Source organism: Lethenteron reissneri, chromosome 18 (genome assembly GCF_015708825.2).
Source record: "Lethenteron reissneri isolate LAM-NWPU_2019-01 chromosome 18, ASM1570882v1, whole genome shotgun sequence".
NCBI classification, from domain to species: Eukaryota; Metazoa; Chordata; class Hyperoartia; order Petromyzontiformes; family Petromyzontidae; genus Lethenteron; species Lethenteron reissneri.
Window position 1 is genome coordinate 15042865 of NC_083796.1, and position 20508 is coordinate 15063372.

Below are 20508 nucleotides of genomic sequence, written 5' to 3' on the forward strand. Positions count from 1 at the left end.
ATTTCTTTCCGCCATCTCAGAACAACAACTTCATCATCACCCTCATCACTGACCTCGCGGCTGCTAAGGTGTTAAACAGCAATGTGTGTACGTTGAACTTCTTTCGCACCGTACGTAGCCAACCGTGCTAATGGGAGGTACGGTGGGAGGGCAACAACATTACCGGTGATGTTTTGTTTTATGTCACCATGACTCGTCTGATTTTATTGTATTGCCACGTGTATTCGTGTGTGTGTGTACAACATAGACGTGCCCCCCCCTCCACCCTCGCAAGTCGATCAATGAATTTCAGCCTCGTCAGGAGCTTTCCGAGGGAGAGCAGCAGGGAGAGGAGGGGGGGAGGAGGGGGAGGAGGAGGGGGGAGGAAAAGGGGGGAGGAGGGGGAGGGGGAGGGAGGAGGGGGGAGGGGGAGGAGGGGGAGGGGGGAGGAGGGGGGAGGAGGGGGAGGGGGGAGGAGGGGGAGGAGGGGAGGAGGAGGGGGAGGGGAGGAGGGGGGAGGAGGGGAGGAGGAGGGGAGGAAGAGGGGGGAGGAGGGGAGGAGGAAGGGAGGAGGAGGGGGAGGGGAAGTAGGAGGGGGGAGGAGGGGGGGAGGGGGAAGAGGGGGGAGGGGGTGTGCCCCGCGCGCGCCGCGTCTGATTGGCGGCGCGCTTGGAGGCTTGGAGCCCGAGACCGCTCAGAGGACATCCGCAGCGTCGTCGTCACCCTCGCCACCACCACGACTTTACCGAACGACCCAAAGAATATGAATTCCTGCAGTCACGAAAGCTTAAAGTCAAGGTTCACTCTGAACCAGTTTTGGCATTCAGCGTCTCATCATCCGCCGACTCAAGCTTGCTGGTGAACTGCAAGATGTTTATAGCCAAAACCTCATCATACACAACACATCGCAAGCGTCGTTGTGGAGACGATAAGCAACACAGCACTGAAGCAGATCATTCATCGATGTCTTCTGTATCGTCTTGCTATCGCTTTGCACGTGTGTGTGTGCACGTGTGTGTGCACGTGTGTGTGTGCACGTGTGTGTGCACGTGTGTGTGTGCACGTGTGTGTGTGCACGTGTGTGTGCACGTGTGTGTGTGCACGTGTGTGTGTGTGCACGTGTGTGTGCATCTGTAAGATAGAAGCTGTGAACCTGGACACCCAAGCGCAGACTTTCCCAAACGCCGCTCCTCGCGACACGCTACGCTACCTCTATCCGCGTTCACCAATCTACTCGCCATTCAAATACACATGCACTTGTTTCACGCTGCACGCGCCCGATGATTGTTAAGCACGTCCCACGTGCCGCGCTGAGAAATTGACGCTTTATGCGTGAATGGAGCCGATTCGCGTTAAGAATGAGCTTGCAGTGTGCGCACGCGTGTGTGCACGGGTGTGTGTGCGTGTGTGTGCGTGTGTGCACGTGTGTGTGTGCACGAGTGTGTGTGCACGTGTGTGTGTGCGTGTGTGTGTGTGCGCGTGACACTGACGGTGTTTGATGCTTAGCGCTTCACGCGGGACGTGTTTAACAATCATCGGGCGCGCGCAGCGTAACACGACTTGATTGGAATGGTGAGTAAATTGGTAAACGCGGAAAGGCGTGGGTCGCGTGGTGGGTCGCGAGTGCTGGAGTTTGGGCAACCCCGCAGTCGCGTCTAAATCCCGGGATTCTCGAGGAGAGGGGTTCGTCTTCGTCGGTGGCTGTCGGCGGAGCGTCTGTGTGGAGGGGTTCATTGCAATATAGCGCAACAATCCGACGCGTGAACGCCATGGGCATGTTAATTACGCAGATGAATCACACACCTGATACGCTCATTCCCCTCCCTCTGAGCTCATTCGTTTTAAACCGACACCATTGTCACAACGCCCGCCAGTATCATCGTCGTCGTCGTCATCCTCGCAAGCTAAAACGTACGCAAGCATGTTTAGATAGTTAGGACTCAACCACTGTCACTGGTTAATCATTGTCCCTCGCTCTCAACGTGTGCGATGCCACCGCGCTTGTGATGCGAGCAGGCGAGAGACGACAGCCACGCAACACGCGACGATCGTTGCCTCCACAGGCGACTCGGTGACTCGTCAACTTCACCTCCTTAGTCGACCCTCCTCCTCGCCCCCGTGGCCTCCTCTCTCCCGAGGTCATCCTCCTCCTTCTCATCTCGCGTCTCTCCTCTCCTCTGGTGTCTCCTCGCCGTCTCCCCCTCTCCGTGTCTCCCCCTGCCGTTCTCGGCTCTTCCAGGAACTCGCTGCTCTCGGTGGGGCCTCTTCTCCCCGGGTATCTTCTCCACCCGGGTCGACCGCACTCGCGTGAACTTCGAGCCGCCCCGCGCGCCTTTGTCTTCCTCAGAATGCTGCGACGGCTGCTGCTGGGCGCGTCGGGGTCCGCACGGGTCCTTGGCTCGACTCCAGTGCGGCAGATGCAGAGTTCCAGGTGCGTGCGTGTGCGTGTCACGCGCAGAGTTCCAGGCGCGTGCGTGTGTCACGCGCAGAGCCCCAGGTGCGTGCGTGTGCGCGTGTCACACGCAGAGCCCCAGGTGCGTGTGTGTGTGCGTGTCACACGCAGAGTTACAGGTGCGTGCGTGTGCGTGTCACGTGCAGAGTTCCAGGTGCGTGCGTGTGCGTGTCACGCGCAGAGTTCCAGGTGTGTGCGTGTCACGCGCAGAGTTCCAGGTGTGTGTGTGTGCGTGTGTCACGCGCAGAGTTCCAGGTGCGTGCGTGTGCGTGTCACGCGCAGAGCCGTGACGACCTGGCTAGGCGCTACTCGCTCACACCACTTGCCCCTGCAGTCCGGTAACGAGTGAGAGGCGCCAGTCCCACCGTGGGAGCTCTGTGGTCTCTGAAACATCTCCTCTGCGCAACGTGGGAGCTCTGCGGGATGTCTCTGCAGTGTCAAACTCGCGCGCTCCATACAACTTCACGGGAGATTTTGCGCTCACCAATGTCGCACCCTGAACTGCTTCTGCCCATGCCGTAATCCACCACTGCGTTAATTTTAGCCCCTGTAGAAAAAAATATAAATATTCCTATGGGACGGTGGTGACACGGCCCGGCGGGGTTCGGCCCTTGTTGTGGCATAGGTTTGTGGTCCGAATCCGGCAGGCCACCCTGGTTAGTACTGCGGTGCATATTGACCGTAAAATAGCACGCGCCGTCTGCTTCACTCGCACAGTGGACGTTAAATACCCCGTAACGTCATTAAAAAGAGGAGGCCATTGTGTGACAGCAACATTTGGAAAATAACCTTCGAATTACTTAATCGGAATTACACAAGCAACATCACCTTTTGTGTGAAACTACTGCCGACTGTCTGCAAAAGACACAACGCACGTGTGATAGCCGTGCGCTGTAAGAACGATACGAATATCAAATTAACTACATTCGTACGAATATATTGTCTTTAAAATGAATTCGTCATGGACGCTAATGAAGAAAATGGGAAACGGTTGAAAGTATAAATAAATGAAAGCGTTCTAAGAAGCATACGAAAGTGACACTGCGTTGACAAAACAGAGGAACAGGTGGATTGGAGAGCAAACAAAAGTGAGAATCGTGGTTTTTGTGAGGTTTGTAATTGGCGTTACTCGTAGAGAGAGGGCATCAACGGCTCGGACTGCTGTCCACAGAGCCCCGCAGATTCAGAAAGACACAAAAGGCGCACGCTCTGTACACGTCTGCATTGAGGTCACAGCACCGACACCCAATGGCAAAGGCCCCGCGGTGTTTATTTTTGGTGAATTTCACTTTGCCGTGGCACCCGTGACGCTCCGCTGTTCTCCTCTCCCCTGTTTGTTTTGTTGACACAAGTAAGGCCGCATTGTAAACTTTAAAGATAGCATCGTTAATCAGTAAACACTTAGCCAAATAAAAATATGGCTCTCGGTGACCCGTCACGGTGCAATGGCCTTGTGAGGACATCTCATGCGACTCATGTGCAGCCCGCGGCAGCAACAACACCGGCCGCAGGCCGCGTGCGTGTGTGAGGTCTCCGGTCTGATCCGGTCCCAACCACCGCACGGCAGTCTGGCCTGGAGCCACTGCAGCAATAGCAATGTCCTGGTAGGACATTGCGCTCCGCAGACTGAAAATGACCACCGAGTTGAATTCGATGCCAACATTGGAACCGTTCCAGCGAAGGGGACGCACCGGGCCGGCAGCGACGCCGTGATTGCTCGAGCGAGGGGAGAACTCGTAAGCATCTGCGGGACCTTCACCCAATGGACATCGAGGCGTTGGAGAATATGCAACGTCTTGTTGTTCCACCTGTGACGTTGCAATCTAGCCGGCAGGGAGATTACAATCACGGGCTCTGCGTAAAGAGCCCTGTGTGAATATAAATTGTTTTGCGCAATTGTCCCGAGCTGGTTGAAATTCTTCTGCTGCACCATCACTTTGTCGTTTGGCTCGGCCATCGAACAAAGACGGTCACTGCGTCGCGCGCTTTCAGATGCGCTTCTGCGGCCGTCTGGAACGCTCTTCCTTCTGATATATGGACGCCGCTGGAGCTACGCACTTTTACATTTTTATTGAAAACTAATTTCTTTAGAACTGCTTTTTATGTTTAGTTTGTTGTCCTTCCCACGCACCTCCGATGAGTACGGTTGGCTACGTACGGTGCGAAAGACGTTCAACACACGTCCAGCACCATCTCACACTCGTGCTGCCTGTCCTCTCACTCGTCCCGCCCGTCCCCAGCGCGGCCTCCACTCCGCTGAGCAGTAGCAGCAGCGTGCAGGACAGCGCCGAGACGGTGGTGATCGGAGGCGGCTGCGTGGGAGTCAGCGTGGCCTACCACCTGGCGCGTGCCGGGGCCAGCGGCGTCGTTCTGCTGGAGAAGTCGGAGCTCACGGCCGGCTCCACGTGGCACGCGGTCGGTCAGGGCAGGCAAAGCCCCTTGCCTCGGCCACGCATCCCGAAGCCGGGAGTCGCCGCCTGTTTGGGATTGATCCCTTGTGCTAAGTTCCGAGTGGAGTGGGTAGTGCACTGTGCGACGAACCCGACGCCCGAGTTCTATAAACTAAACTTAGTTTTCATTTTAGCAGGTACGGCCCACTGAGCGATGTAGCTCATTTTCAGAAGGGGCTTGACCACAAATGATAGCTCAACAAAGTGGCTTATCACGTAGCAATGTATAACAGCCGAATACTCTAAACGCATGTTTCTAAATGTGGAGGGAAACATCAGAGACGAATATCTGAACCAATCCTGAGCCTCCGCTAGGTCGACTCGGCCTCAAATGAGTACCTGGTGCAGTGTGTAAACATCGCCACTCGGGAGACAAAGGCGGCCGGCCGTGGTGCTGGCCACCCCACCCCCTCGTGTGCTGTGCCAGCCATCATAGGTGCTCGCTAACAGCACTTGCCCCAACCGCCTGTTAAAGGCTAGCTTTGTCTTTTTTATGTTCCGATCTGTTATGTAGGCAGGACTGACGACGTACTTCCACCCTGGCATCAACCTGAAGAAGATCCACCACTACAGCATCAAGCTGTACGAGCAGCTCGAGAGGGAAACAGGACAGGTGTGCACCCCCCCCCCCCCCCGAACCACACGGCCACGAAGGCGCATCGCACGCGGTGCGACGTCGTGCGGGGCAAAGCGACGTGAGCCCTCTCTGTGCACGAGGCACGCGACGGCGAATCGATGCAGCTACGTGGAACTCGCCCTGACGCTCGGGATACGTGCATCGGAGTTGAATCGGAATTGGAATCTTTATTTACCATGGAGAAATCCGATTAGCTGTGAAGCTCTTTGATTCACATTTGTCCAGTAGGGGCGGTTCAGAAATTTACAACAATAAAAAAAACCGATAGCAATGGAAAGTATAGGAAAGGGAAGCAAAGCACTATAAATAAAAAAACTAACGAAAACTAAACTCTTTTTTACGACCCACTAAGCTATACGTTATTTTTCAGAAGTGACCTGGCCACAAATGATAGCTCCACGAAGTGGCTTATCGTGTGTAAGTTTACAGCCGCCGATATAATTATTATTTAAGATTCGCATGTTTCGTGTAATTGTTTCACGTGACCACTGCAGCCACCAGAGGCGCTGCAGTCGGCGGAATGTTGCAACGGCGACTTGCGTCTTGGGTGGACCCGTGGCCCACCCAGGTGGTGACGGTTGGTCGGCCTGCCGAGAGGGCTCGCCGCACACCGCCACCCTGGCCGTTAACACCACAACGCATTAGAACTACACACTTTAGTCTGTAAAATGTGTTTGTTGAGATCCAAAACACATATCTTTATGAAACTCAAATTAATCATGAGCGTCGTTGTGGAGAATATAAGTGACAAAATAAATAAGCAGACAATACGCCTCATTTACAAATCTGTCTCTCTACATAACAACACATCCCATCAGCCACACGGCCTTCTGGGAGGAATTTTTTTCCAGCAGCATTGCTTCAGTTCGAGCTAAACTCTGCACCACTCTCGACATCCAGTGCCTCATCAGCAGAGTGCCTCACCAGCAGAATTCTTCACCAGCATTGTCAGGCTCGCTTGAATCAATGCTGGTAAACTGCGCCGACGTTTATAGGCAAGGACCTGCTCTGCTAGACACGGGTCTTCGTTCGACACATTCCTCTATAATGCGCAACGTCAAATCATTGTGGGCAGGTGACGGGTACGGCACACACGGCTGCCTGTCGCTGATCGGTGGCGATGCTCCTCCTAGCGCAGAGCTCGTCTGTGACGGTGGCCTCAACCGCACCCCCGTCCGTGTCGGCAGGCGGTGGGGTTCCACCAGCCCGGCAGCATCCGCCTGGCCACCACTCCAGAGCGGGTCGACGAGTTCCACTACCAGATGACGCGCGCGCGCTGGAACGTGACGCCCCAGAGCCTCATCGGGCCCGACAAGATCCAGGAGCTCTTTCCCCTCCTCAACATGGACCAGGTGCTGCGCTCGGGGTGCCACGTCCCGTGGCACGGGGTGCCCCCGTCACGCGGTACCGTCACGTGGCACGGGGTGCCCACGTCACGCAGCACCATCCCGTGGCACGGGGTGCCCACGTCACGCGGCACCGTCACGTGGCACGGGGTGCCCCCGTCACGCGGTACCGTCACGTGGCACGGGGTGCCCCCGTCACGCGGCACCATCCCGTGGCACGGGGTGCCCACGTCACGCGGTACCGTCACGTGGCACGGGGTGCCCCCGTCACGCGGTACCGTCACGTGGCACGGGGTGCCCCCGTCACGCGGCACCATCCCGTGGCACGGGGTGCCGCTCTCGCCCACGGGAGTCCATTGCGTGGCCACCGGGCTCCCCCGGGCGAGCGGGTTCATTCTTCATCCGCAATGTCTCAGGCGACGGGATTGACAATTTCACACGCCATTGGGTCCTGCGGTGTAACGTGCACTTTGTAAATGATAAAAAAAACTCAACACACCCGTCAATAACACTGCCTTAAGGGCAAACTATATATATATATAAAATCAGCGACGTTATGTGCAATTTCCCTTCTTTATAGCACACGTCATGCACGATAATGATGGTTGCAGTGTTGAGGTTAGTAATGATATTTTGTCTGTGAAGCCTGGAATCGCCCAGGCATTAATCTGCCCGACTTACTTTCTTGTTGTTGTTGTTGTTTATAAGTTTCCAAATGAAACTGAACAATCGTTGTTGTGCACAATCTATTTTCCTATTGCTGGCATCGGCCCTCTCATGTGGGGCCTCTACTCTGCGAGTCCTCTTCCTCCACTCATTCCTTGCCCTGGGCCATCATCTCCCCTAGGTTGACTCAGCCTCAAGTGAGTACCTGGTGGGGTGTGTACACACCACCACTAGGGAGACAAAGGCGGCCGAGCGTGGTACTAGCCACCCACCCCCTCGTGTGCTGTGCCGGCCTTCATAGGTGCTACTCACCAACAGCACTTTCCCCAACAGTCTGTTAAGGCTTTACGGGGGATCTTTGTGTTGTCTGTGTGCGTGTCGCCCCAGGTCCTGGCGGGGATCTACAACCCAGGCGACGGACACATTGACCCCTACTCCCTCACCATGGCGCTGGCTGCCGGCGCGAGGCAGCGCGGCGTCCGGATCTACCAGCCGGCGCCCGTCACGGGCCTCACGCCCACACCACAAGGCCACTGGGACGTGCACACGCCGCACGGCACCATACGGGCTCGAAGGATCATCAACTGCACAGGTGCCCACTGCCAACGCCGCCGCTGCTGCTGCTGACAGCTCGTAGGTACAGGGGGGCCGGCGATGGCCTCTCAAGTAGAGGGCCCTGCAGCGTCACTCATTAGTGGACCAACGCAGAAGAATGGACGAACTTGTCACGCGATTCATCCTCTCTGGGAAAATCTGGACGTCTTTACGATGATTTTGAAGCTTCTGGGTTGCACCTCTTACCCGTGAATGAATTCAGATAACAGGATAAATTTGTAATCGGCAAAAGTGAACGGCTGATTGGAGTTTTCCCAGATCAATTAAAGGTCATGGCTAGAAGGGAGGATAAATGATTTGCGGATAAAAGGAGTTTCACTGTGATAACAGGAGTTTCATATAGTAAGCTGTCTATCATGAGCTTGAATCTGTACAACTGAAAAAAAGCATTTTAAAGTTAAGATCGGGCCTTCTGTCAGAGTTCTCCAGAGACATCACTGCATTGCAGAGGAGTGATGTCACAGCGATGTCAATGGAGTGCCATTATGGTGCTCGCTCCCATAACAACAACAAAACACGCAAACCTCCTTTACCAAACTTTTTGGGTCTTTCGGTAAAGCCACGTAGATAGAAAAAAAAATCACGACGTTTCGATCGCAATACAAGCAATCGTCTTCAGGTGAAATGTACCAACTTGATTTGAAATGTGCTGTGAGCTCTGTGTTCACTCACAACTCTTACAGTGGTGGGCCTGCAGAAGTTTACATCACCAAACTACTTCAGAGATCTTTTCAAGTTATTCTCTTAGCCACAACAGGGAGCTGCACTTTCTAACAAACCCTGCTATACAGACGTTCATTGCTTGCAAATCAATTCAATCTCTACTTACTTCATTCTATGAGCTGGAATATTGCCACGTTAATGTTTAATTTAATAGCTTTTAATTCAGTCACTGGAAATGAGGCCGAGACCAACAACTTGCTAGATGTAACATCCCAGCCAATCCACGGGCAGCTCAAACCCGGGATCAAACCCAGGATCTTAGCGGTGCCCGCTCCGTGTCTGTGGGCCTGCGTCCGCTCCGTAAGTCTCTCAGTCCCCTACAAACGCGCGTTTGTTTACTGAGCGACAACGCGTTGAAGCGGAGCGGTTGTTGTCTTCTCAGGTTTCTGGGCCCGGGAGGTGGGGCGGCTGGTGGGCCTGGAGCACCCGCTGGTGCCGATCCACCACCAGTACGTGGTGACGGCCACCATCCCCGAGGTGGCCGCCCTCCCGCGGGAGCTGCCCGTGATCCGTGACCTGGAGGGCTCCTACTATCTGCGGCAGGAGCGCCAGGGGCTGCTCTTCGGCCCCTACGAGAGCGCCGAGCGCATGAAGATCCAGGAGGAGTGGCTCGAGAGTGGCGTGCCCAAAGGTGACCGATCGTGGCGAGTCCCGCGCCCCGACATTTACATCTCCGTCTCCGCACGGCGGTAAAAAAAAATCTCACGGAGCAAAGGAGATCAAGCAGGCTTTGACATTTTGTGAAAAAATAAATAAAACCTATTTTTATTTCACCAGGTAAAGGCCTAGTGAGCTATATAGCTATTTTCAGAAGGGATCCATATACTCTTTAACGCATGTTGATTGTAAATGTGGAGGTAGAAACCGGAGGACCCAGAGAAAAGTCCACAACCACATGGAGAACATGCAAACTCCAAATGTACAGGCGTCAGAGTCAGGATGGAACCCACGACCTCTCGCGGTTAACATCTCGGCACCGCGGCGCCATGAAGTAGCGGAAGAAGTAGCGGGTCACGTACGGGCCCACGTGCCGTAGACTTGCGCGTACAGTACGGGCCCACGTGCCGTAGGCTTGCACGTACAGTACGGGCCTCCGTGCCGGGACGCGCCCCGTCTCGCCGCGGGCCACCTCCGGCACGCCACGTCGCGGCCGGAGTCGCCCCGGCGAGTGCCGAATTCACGACCCCTCGCCCGGTCGTGCGCGCCTGACAGACTTCGGCAAGGAGCTGTTCGAGTCTGACCTGGAGCGCATCATGCCGCACGTGGAGGCGGCCATGCAGCGGGTGCCCGTGCTGCAGAAGGCGGAGATCGTGAGCGTGGTGGCCGGGCCCATCACTTACACCCCCGACCTGCTGCCCATGCTGGGGCCCCACGTGGGCCTCGCCAACTACTGGGTCGCCGTGGGCTTCGGGTGAGCGGCTCGGCTTTGTCTCGGTTTGCGCGACGGAGCGCGTCTGTGTGTCTGTGCGTGCAAGGTCGTACTCGTGCACAACCTGGGAGAAATGCTGTTTGACGAACGTGCTCTCAATAGAAATGAATGACTGCTGCAGTGATCTGCGTTGAAGCTATGGGATCAACTACCGCGTCTGTGCGCTGCAGCTATGGGATCATCCACGCGGGAGGCGTTGGCAAATACCTGAGCGACTGGATCATGAAGGGGCAGCCCCCCTTCGACCTCATCGAGCTGGACCCCAACCGCTTCGGGAAGTGGACCACGCCGGAGTACGCGCTCGCCAAGGCCAGGGAGTCGTACGGCGCCAATAACATCGGTGAGCGACGCTCGCGGAGCATCTCTCCAAAAATGTCACTGCTAAACTATTTTTTCTTTACTTACCAGGCAAGGCCCAGTGAGCTATTTCACTCTTTTCAGAAACGCACTGGCCACAAAAGATAGCTCAATGAAGTGGTTTATTACGTGGAAATGCATAGCAGCCAAATACTCTCAATAGCATTTGGAATCTAAATGTGCTCGGAAAAAAATCCACGCCACCACGAGGAGAGAGAGAGAGGCACGTAAACTCCAAATATAAAGCAGATGTCAGGGTTGGGATCGAACCCACGACCTCGTGTATACCAGGTGAGGTAGTTAACATCTCCTGGCCACCGCGTCGCCTGTGGCCCTCTGGTCGGCAGCGGTCATCCCCCGGACGGCCCCTTTGGGGAGCTGAAGGAGCACACTGGTCGGACGGTGAATTGGCCTCCAGGTGTCCACACACGGAGTGGTTTTCGCGTCGAAAAATACAAATCGAGCCTATGCAGCACCTTCACGAGGTCATCCCCAGGTGCTTTGCCACCTGACAGACAAATAATCTACGCGAGTAAAATAAGTTAAATATTTGCTTGTCAACTACAAATTGATCTAAAGAAATCCACAACTTATAGGCTAGAGGCGGCTCTCTTGAGCTCCATCTGGCAATGGCGCGAGCCAGCAACCTCTTTGCCTTTAAAGTAAAACATTTTTGTAAGAACTAGGAGAATACGCAGGCTTGGGACGCCGGAGTTGTCTCCTCCACACGTCAGCGATCGCCGCCCCCACCCCCCCGTGCTCAGTGGGCTACCCGAAGGAGGAGCGAGTCGCCGGGCGGCCCACCCAGCGGGTGAGCGGCGTCTACCACGCGCTGCTCCACAAGGGCGCCTCCATGGGCTTCCACGCCGGCTGGGAGCAGCCGCACTGGTTCGCGCCGCCCGGCCAGCGGGCCGAGTACAGGTGAGTTCACACGGCGCAGGTGTGTGCTGCGAGTAGTCGTACAGGCGAGTCCTATCAGGTGTATGTACGTTGAACTTCTTTCGCACCGTACGTAGCTAACCGTAGTAATGGGAGGTGCGGGAGGCCTTCATCCAGGAGAGGATCGATCTCTGCTTGGTAGTTAATACAATTGCAATGGTGTGAGAGTGGTGAGTGCAACAGCTTCCTGGGTTCCATTCCCACCCTTTTCTGGATTGAAAACTAATTTCTTTAGAACTGCTTTTCGTGCGTTAGCTTGTTGTCCTTCCCCCACCCTTACGATGAGCACGGTTGGCTATGTATGTTACGAAAGAAGTTCAACATACATACGTACATACATCTACCCTTGAACGTAGGTGGTGCATTGTATCCGAGGCACACTGAATCGAGGGAGACTGAGTCGTTGCATCACCACACAGGGCCGCAAGCAGAGCAGAGGCGAGCGTGGTTGGTGTTGGCCCCGGTGCAGTTGCACCGCCTGCACGCTCAGGTGGAGGGAGCGCACGGCGCAGGCGAGGTGACACATTACCCCCCCCCCCCCCCCCCCCGTGGCTCCGCAGGCCGAGCTTCCGTCGCACAAACTGGTTCGAGGCGGTGGGCCGCGAGTGTCGCCTCGTGATGGAGGCGGTGGGGGTCATCGACCTGACCCCGTTCGGGAAGTTCCTCCTCTCGGGGAAGGACGCCACTCGCCTCGCCGACCGCCTCTTCGCCAACGCCCTGCCCAAAGTGAGCAGCACCAGCAGCAGCAGCAGCGTGGACACTGATGCGTGTCTGTGCGTGCGAGCGCTGCTGCGTGTGCGTGCGCGAGCACCGCTGAAAGTGCGTGTTGTTGGCACCAGGAGGGCCACACGAACATCAGTCACCTGGTGACTCCGGACGGCTGCGTGTACGGGGAGCTCACCCTCAACCACGTGGGCCCCCAGCAGATGCTGCTCGTCACAGGCTCCGGCTCCGAGCTGCACGACCTCCGGTAGCCGTGGGCCCTCGCGGCCCTCGCGGCACCGCTGTCCGCGTGGCAGTGGCGCATCCTTTGAGCAGGGAGACGGCTGACTTCATTGTTTCGCCTTGAATGACGTCTTGGCGTGGGGGGAACCTTCACCCGTTGACTGTTCATCGAATTCCACTCAACGAGTTCACGTAATTAATGTATAATGTCCATAACAGCACAGCCATGCATTCTTAGGCCACGAGCAGGGCCTGCGTACGTGTGATTGGCTCTGCTGAATCGTGCGACTGCACACACACAGGACCACCGTTTCGTATTGACATACATCGGGGCTCTTGATGAATATCGATTTTTTTTTTACCAAACTCGAAACGTCTCTTCTTGTTATTTTGGTCGCCGACCCCTGGACTGGTCAATTCTCAGCTCAGCCGCCCTCCTCACGCTCAAGCTGAGTCGGTACGGTCCAGATCGAGCGAGTGCGCGCCCTTCGTGTGCGTGCGCACCGCAGCTGGATAGAGGAGCACGCGGCGGCGGGGGGCTTCGAGGTGAGCGTGCGGAACGCGACGGACGACATGGGCGTGCTGGGCGTGGCGGGGCCGCTGTCGCGCCGCGTGCTCGCGCGCCTCACCGACGCCGCCCTCGACGACGACGCCTTCCGCTTCTTGCGCTGCCGCGCCGTGCGCGTGGCGGGCCGCGCCGTCACCGCCGTGCGCATCTCCTACACCGGTGGGGCTTGCGCCCTCGCCCCACGCTCGCCCCACGCACGCCCCACGCACGCACGCGGGATTGTGTGGCCAATTTCACGTCAGCGTCGTCTGAGCACCTTGGAGATTCCAAACTAAAATTATTATCTTTATATTTTACCAAGTAAAGCCTACTGAGCTGTGTCGGTTTTTTTCGAAATCGATAGCTCAACGAAGTGGCTTATTGCATGGAAATGTATTTTATGGCAAATACTTTAAATGCACGTTCATTATAAATGTAGAGGGAAAACCCAGAGTACCCGGAGAAAAATCCACGCGACCACGGGGAGAGAGAGAGACACATAAACTCCAATATACAGGCATAAAAGTTGGGATTGAACCCACGACCTCCTGTATACCAGGCGAGGTAGTTAACATCTCGCCACCGTGGCGCCAGGTCACCCACGTCTTCCCAAGACGCTGCACATCCCAATCGGGCAAGGTTGTGTATGCCTGTGATTCAGAACCGTCAAAGCAACGGTTGGTGTATCACATACAAATTTGTAAAACTCCCAAATCTGCTGGGCTGCTAAATGGCCAGGAAATAGCTACTGTATGAATCTGGTAACCCGGGACCACAGCTAACATCTGTTAGGAGCGAGAGTTAAACCAGAGCACATCGATAGCTTCACGTGTGACATTGGCGTGCGTTGCGTTGTAAGCGAAGCGCTCCTGGTTGTGAACCGTGGCCTGTGCACGGCCACGCGCAGGCGAGCTCGGCTGGGAGCTGTACCACCAGCGCGAGGACACGGGCGCCATCTACTCTGCGCTCATGGAGGCCGGCCGGGAGTTTGGCATCGGGGATTTCGGGGCATACGCCATGAACTCTCTGCGAATGGAGAAAGCGTTCCGCGCCTGGGGAGCCGAGGTACCGCGAGCGCACACGGCCACCTCTGACGCGCACGCCGTGCTCCGTGGCAGTGCCCCCCTTGGCAAGCCCCACGCGCCACTGGTGACCCCCATTGGCCTTTCGTGCGGCCCCTGCGGTGCGGTCCCTGACAATACACAAATGTGAAAACAGCCCCATCGTGCTGCTGTCAAACCCCAGTGGTTTAAAATGTGTGGTCAATGGCAAGCGTGAATGAACAGTATCTCAGAAATGTTCCCCTGGAATTCTTTTGGACACGTGTCATCACGTGCCACCTACCCGGGGTTACCGATGTTGGGTTTATGATCTTGTATTGTGGGGCGGCACTGAGGGGGGGTCAAAGCACAGAGGAGAAACGTTAGCGTTTAATTTTCTAACGAACCTTGTAGGTGTCATCTGCACGGGTTCACTGCGTTGTCACAGTCGCTTCTGTCCCACAGAATAGTCTGGCAATCATTGCCTCTGTCCCACAGAAGCAATGATTGCTAGACTATCCTGGTCAAACCAGCACACGTGGTGACCCCACCCCCGCTGTGAACCCGTAGCAGTGACGTTTGAAGAAATGACTGATTTTTTACTCTGAGTGCATGAACAGCGGCAGAACTGTTTCTGTATTGTTCACCAAAAAACAGAAATCTTGCATTATTTCCGCAGTAATGGAGTTGTAAGAAATAAAACAATGCACAAAGGTGTGCAGCATTCCGCGTTCAAAAGCTCTCACCGTTATAGAGACCACCATCTCAAAAGAATTGAAAGTGTGGCCGTGTTGTCGTTTAAACCGCCAACTCTTGGAGTTGAGAAAATGTGGCCATGCCAACAGGCAGCAGTGGAACAAGAAGACAAATGTAGACGGGTTATGATCTCATTAGGCCTCATCCGTACAGTCTCTGGTGACATGCCTCTGGGAGCCTTTGACATGGACAGCAGCTAACTTTAGGTACTCTCTATAAGATTTGAATAGTCAGAAATGGAAATGCAGGTTTATTGGTATTCCCCTCTCCACAATTTAATTCGATTGTGTGTTCTGTATTATGTCACGAGATGAAGAACAGATGAGGTCATCTTAGAGCAACATGCCCCCCCCCAATGTCAGAGGACCGCTGGAAGAAGACGTTTTGAAAATATTGCACCTGAAAAATCCTTCAAGTGTCATTATTCTTCTTCTTGGTTCTTTCGGTAAAGTCACGTCATTATTGCTTAAAAATCAGAGGGCACACTTTATCTCGCACTCTGACATAAGATCGTTCTTTGCATGACAGAAAAAACAATCATCATCAGAACTGGAATTTAGCCCAATTAAGTGCAGAAACTAAATTAATATGGTGGATTTTTGATTTGCAAGGGCTCTCTCGTGCTTGAAGTATTATTAGTTTTTCACATGTCTAAACTATGCATTGCTACGTGTCTAATGTTGTCTTTCAGATGAACTGCGATACAAACCCATTTGAAGCAGGCCTTCAGCCCTTCATTAAAGTGAACAAGGTACAGTGAGAGGCACCCAGTAATTATCGACCATTGCTATTTAAAACATTAGTCTAAGAATAGGTTTTACATAAGTATGTGTGGTTAATGCAGACTTGATGCCCTGCAAAAGGTCTCTATTTGGTGTTTGAACATCTTATCACCTGTTTAATTGCTGGAAAGAGTAAAACCTTGACTTAAAGCTTTCGTGACAGCAGGAATACATATTCTAAGGGTCTTTCGGTAAAGCCATGAAGATAGAAAAATAATTTTAAAATCACGACGTTTCGCTCGCAACACAAGCAAAGCAGTCGTCTTCAGGTGAGAAGAAGCCGATTGCTTGTGTTGCGATCGAAACGTCGTGATATTTTTTTATTTTTCTATTTACGTGGCTTTACCGAAAGACCCATAGAATAGAGTAAAACCCATTGTGATTTTCATCATTTTGGATATTGGCAAAAAGGTGCCAGAGATATCATGAGTCTAATTTTACGTTGAGCTCATATTCCAGGAGAATATTAGCCCTGTTGGAGTGTATGATGACTCACAGTAACTCGAGCTGCCCGGATATCGTGTCTTCCTGCTCGATGTGTGTTAATGGTATTCAAATAGGCAAATCCATGCCAGTTTCTCGTTTTGTCGTTGTCCAGTCGTGTTGTTGATGCTTTGGTTTCCTTGTTTGTTATTTAAATCAAACTTTTGATTTAACCCAGGATACACCCTTGCGAATGAGACCATATTTGCACTGTCTTAACGGGTCGTGTCCATATATTGGTGCAATAGGTTGCGACTACAGTACTCATGAACAGATGGCAGTAAATCACCCTTTTCAGCCTTGGGTCAAAGGTGGAAACTCCACATTTCCATGACAAGCGCCAAGTCCTTAAGTCAACCACCGTTGACCTTCCATGTCATACTCTTTGGTTCTTTCAGTAAAGTCACGTAGGTATAAAATAAAATAAATCACTACCGAAAGAACCAAAGAGTATGGATTCCTGCAGTCACGAAAGCTTCAAATCAAGATTGAACTTCCATGTGATAGTAAACATCGTATCAGCCCTGGAGCGATGATGGACTATGTCGACCCCGGCGATGGATTTGAAGTTACAACTTTGCAATTGCGAGTCAAGTGCATTAGGCAGTGCCCTGCGCAGGCTGCGTGGAGAGCGGTGGCTGAGCTCCAGTGCCTTGATCCTGCGAAGTGTGCCATGTGGGGGTAGTGGTGTCTGTCAAGGTGAACTATTGTGTTCTAGGAAATAAAATATATACATCAAGATTATGTCTCAGATAAATGTCAACCACACGATACTTTGCTTTCTACTTTGTATCCAGATTTAATATACTGCTTTTCCCTAAGTATATTGCATGCACATGTCAGTTTTTGAAAATATATAAATGCATCCAAAAAAATGTTATACTGCCGTATGCCTTGCTGTTTACAAATTGTCAGAATGCCCTATCGCAACACTAGCCTTAAAATACTCTACCAAATACGATGTGTGTTCCCAATTAGGTCTAGTGGAATGCAAAGTTAGCACAGTACTATAATTCTGAATTAAACATGATCCCATCTCAAAGCTTCCATATTTCTAGGAGGCTCAATGCGGACACGTGGTGAGCTGGCAGCAGCTCCTTCAGTCAACCCCGCCCACTTGCCATGGCCACTCCCACCCAAGGACTAGCGCCGCCCACACAGTCAGAGACCTCCTGCCTGGCTCGACCTGACGGTCGCCCCATCTGCTGCTCTTAGGCCCTGCCTAACTCCACTGCCAACTCCGCCCACTACTCAGTCGTCTCACCCTTTGCTCATATGAATAGTCAAGCACGAAGCGAGAAGAATCTAAACTGGGACACAATCCACATGATTGCAAATGCTTCGGAACAACGGAACAGACTCTCTGAAAACGGTTCTGTCCCAGCTAAGCTCGTACACTTGGTGGCGTTATGCAATCAACTTTGATGAGTAATGTTGTCGTTATGCCTTCCTCTGTTGGCCGTGTCCACCACAGGATGCGGATTTCATCGGCAAGGAAGCCCTGCAGAGGATCAAGAGGGAAGGGCTGACACGGCATCTGGTGTATCTCACCCTGGACACCGATGACGTCGATCCGGAGGGGAATGAGAGTGTGTGGTGCAATGGCAAGGTAAATTTGGTGCACATCTCTTCACCAGTCCACTGTTGAATGAAGGCCTCCCCACGCCTCTTGTTCATGAGGGTTGTTTGACCATACTTCACCACATAGATCAGCGTGGGTCGGTGAATGCTGTGAGCAAAACTGGTTCAGATTTCACCCACCACTGGTGTTATTTGTAAACGGGAATCAAACTCAGTTTGCCGGGTTCGTGTTACAATGCGTAAACCACTGCGCCACCACTCCATCTCATTGCTGAGCTGTGTCCAGTAATTCATCCCAGTAGAATGCAATTGGGATTGCTGATTATCGTGATTCAAACCACTTCCCCACTGGCAAGGGGATAATTTTTATCTCAAACTGATTTTACATTTATTTTCATTTCAGCCAATTTACAATTAAACGAGCCATTCCATGTGTGGCCACATAATATGTTCTCTTATCTCATGCGGTAAGTCAGATGGTGAAGCCTTAAATAAATAAATAATAGATCAATAATTTAACACGTATGTTGTGAGTACATCACTACATACATTTTTTATGTGAAACCCTCATTTGCGTGCGCACCACTCGGCGCTCGAGAAACGTTATTAATTCATGACGCACCAGCGCCTACGCGGACAGCAAGCGCGGACAACGATGCGTTGGCGTTTCCTCTCGTCCCACGCAGGTCGTGGGCAACACAACGTCCGGGGCCTACAGCTACACGGCGGGGCACAGCGTGGCGTTTGCATACGTCCCTGTGGAGCTGAGCTTGGTGGGGCAGCACGTGGAGGTGGAGCTCCTGGGCAAGAACTACCCGGCCACGGTGGTCAAGGAGCCCCTGGTGCTCACCCAGCCCACTCGCCAGCGCATGCAGCCTCCTGCCAACGCAGCCTGACCGTGCCGCCCACGCCCGGGCAAAGAGGTTTCCATCTGAAACTATTTGTGTCGAGAAATGTCTTCTCTTACAAATAACTTCAGTGAGCCTCTCAATCCATACTTGGTTACACATCAAGTATTTAATGTCAATATATTTTTGTATTATCTGAGCTGGAATAAGCTGATTGAATTAAGTAACAAAAAATACAGCTGATTTTGTCCTCGTTTTGTGTAGCACAGCTAAGTAATACCGCAACTAGCCAGACTTGAGAACCTAAGTGAGTAATTGGTGGCTGAAAGCTGGGTTTGAATCCAAAATTTCAGCAATGCCAACTCAGTGCTGTGACCCAGGAGCCAAACGACCACACCTCTCGTGTACCCCTGGGAACGCGATACGGACCGATTACTCGGCTAATATAACACAAAGACAACGTGAAAGTCATTGACGAGAAACACGTCAAGAAACTGCCACGAAGGTGCCTGTTGGGATGACTAACTGATGTCACAAAGATCCTCTCTGAGCCTGCTTAAACTCAAGCACACTCAGAGAGGGTCTTTGTCAATGCATTTCTCGGCGAGTTTGCAGTGCAGTTGAAACGACAGCTAAAATATTCAACCGATTTGGTGACGCTGCATAGGCAGTGTATTGCACAAGCACGATAAACAACGCGACACCTGCACCAATGACTCTGTGACCTTCAAAGGAAAACTATTTAATAGACTACATTTTACATTTAAGGTAAATGCTCTTCTTCACAACACACGGATATATAAGAGACATATCAAGAAACTTGCGGATGTTTACAGCTGTTAACGTTTGCCGTAACAAACTAACCAAATGAAAGAGCATGTTTTGGAAGCTCAAATAAAATGTGAATCTTCAATAATGCATCGCACATCCACGCTGCTCCTCCTGTCCTGCCATTGCCACTGCGCGGGTTGGGGAGCATGCTGCATGCACACGGGGCACGGTCGTGGACGTTGATGTGTAAAGAAACCGCTTTATCTTTTTTAGAACCCAATCGTTGACATTTAAGACGTTTTATACCCCGGTTTACGTCGGGGATGCGTTCCTGAAAGGTGCGGCAACGAATATCGAAACGTCAATCAAAGCGACGTACAGGGGTAGTGGTGGGTGGAGGTGGTGGTGGTGGTGGTAGAGGTGGTGGTGGTGGTGGAGGAGGCGACGGCTGAGAGGCGACGGATAATGAGCTGAGCGTGTATTTTACGTCCGTACTTTCATCCAGTGCTAGTGAATATAATTCAAAGGAATCAGACTTTTTGTTTAATTGACTGGCTATATTTTTATCAGTCAGTTCCACACGGCGAGTCACAGTCCTGCGTGATAAACTGACTTTTTCAAATTTGATTTTGATCTCCGGACACAAGACGTCTGCTGTCTGTACCATGTATTCTTTTACAAACTTGCCTTCGGAGAAAGTGGTAATGAGTGGTTATGTTGGTGAGAAGAAGTTTTTAAAGAAAATTTAAATCGAAGTGAAGAAGGAAATTATTGAAAAGTTTGTATAATTAATGATTTTTCAAACTTGAATTATGTTTTCTGTGCTTAAAACTCTTTTTAAAAAAAACTGTGGGGTCTAGAACGGACTCGTGAAATTCGGAGAGAACTCGGGAGTTAAGTTTTGTTTGTTTTGTTGAATTACACAAAGTGCGCCATCTAATGGGGAAACGGGGGCATTACAGGAGGAAGGTAAAATTTAATTTAATATTTGGACAAGTTCGGCGGGCCGGATTAAAAAGCCCAACGGGGGCCGTACTTTGCCCATGTCTGGTGTAGAGACACACGCCAGGTAGATGTAGACACACACAGCGTGTCGTTTTAGAGACAGACACACACAGCGTGTAGACGTAGAGACACACACAGCGTGTGGACGTAGAGACAC

The 20508-nt window shown here is 52.6% G+C and overlaps 1 protein-coding gene across 4 annotated transcripts; it reads left to right on the plus strand.

Moving 5' to 3' along the window:
- Positions 1 to 742: 742 nt before the first annotated feature.
- LOC133343915 (dimethylglycine dehydrogenase, mitochondrial-like) lies at positions 743 to 19643 on the plus strand. Of its 4 annotated transcripts, none has more exons than XM_061553921.1 (17): positions 743 to 837; positions 2219 to 2410; positions 4672 to 4846; positions 5396 to 5494; positions 6706 to 6870; positions 7918 to 8122; positions 9251 to 9499; positions 10081 to 10279; positions 10468 to 10637; positions 11419 to 11575; positions 12154 to 12319; positions 12433 to 12563; positions 13048 to 13265; positions 13993 to 14150; positions 15573 to 15632; positions 17621 to 17755; positions 18414 to 19643. In XM_061553921.1, exons 1-17 carry the CDS (start codon positions 743 to 745, stop codon positions 18621 to 18623), a joined length of 2784 nt encoding a protein of 927 aa, XP_061409905.1. In that variant the 3' UTR covers positions 18624 to 19643. The 4 variants fall into 4 exon arrangements, with proteins under 4 accessions (XP_061409905.1, XP_061409907.1, XP_061409908.1 ...); XM_061553923.1 differs by lacking the exon at positions 743 to 837 and adding an exon at positions 1634 to 1890; XM_061553924.1 differs by lacking the exon at positions 743 to 837 and adding an exon at positions 1634 to 1890 and having other exon boundaries at positions 2327 to 2410.
- The last annotated feature ends 865 nt before the right edge of the window (positions 19644 to 20508 follow it).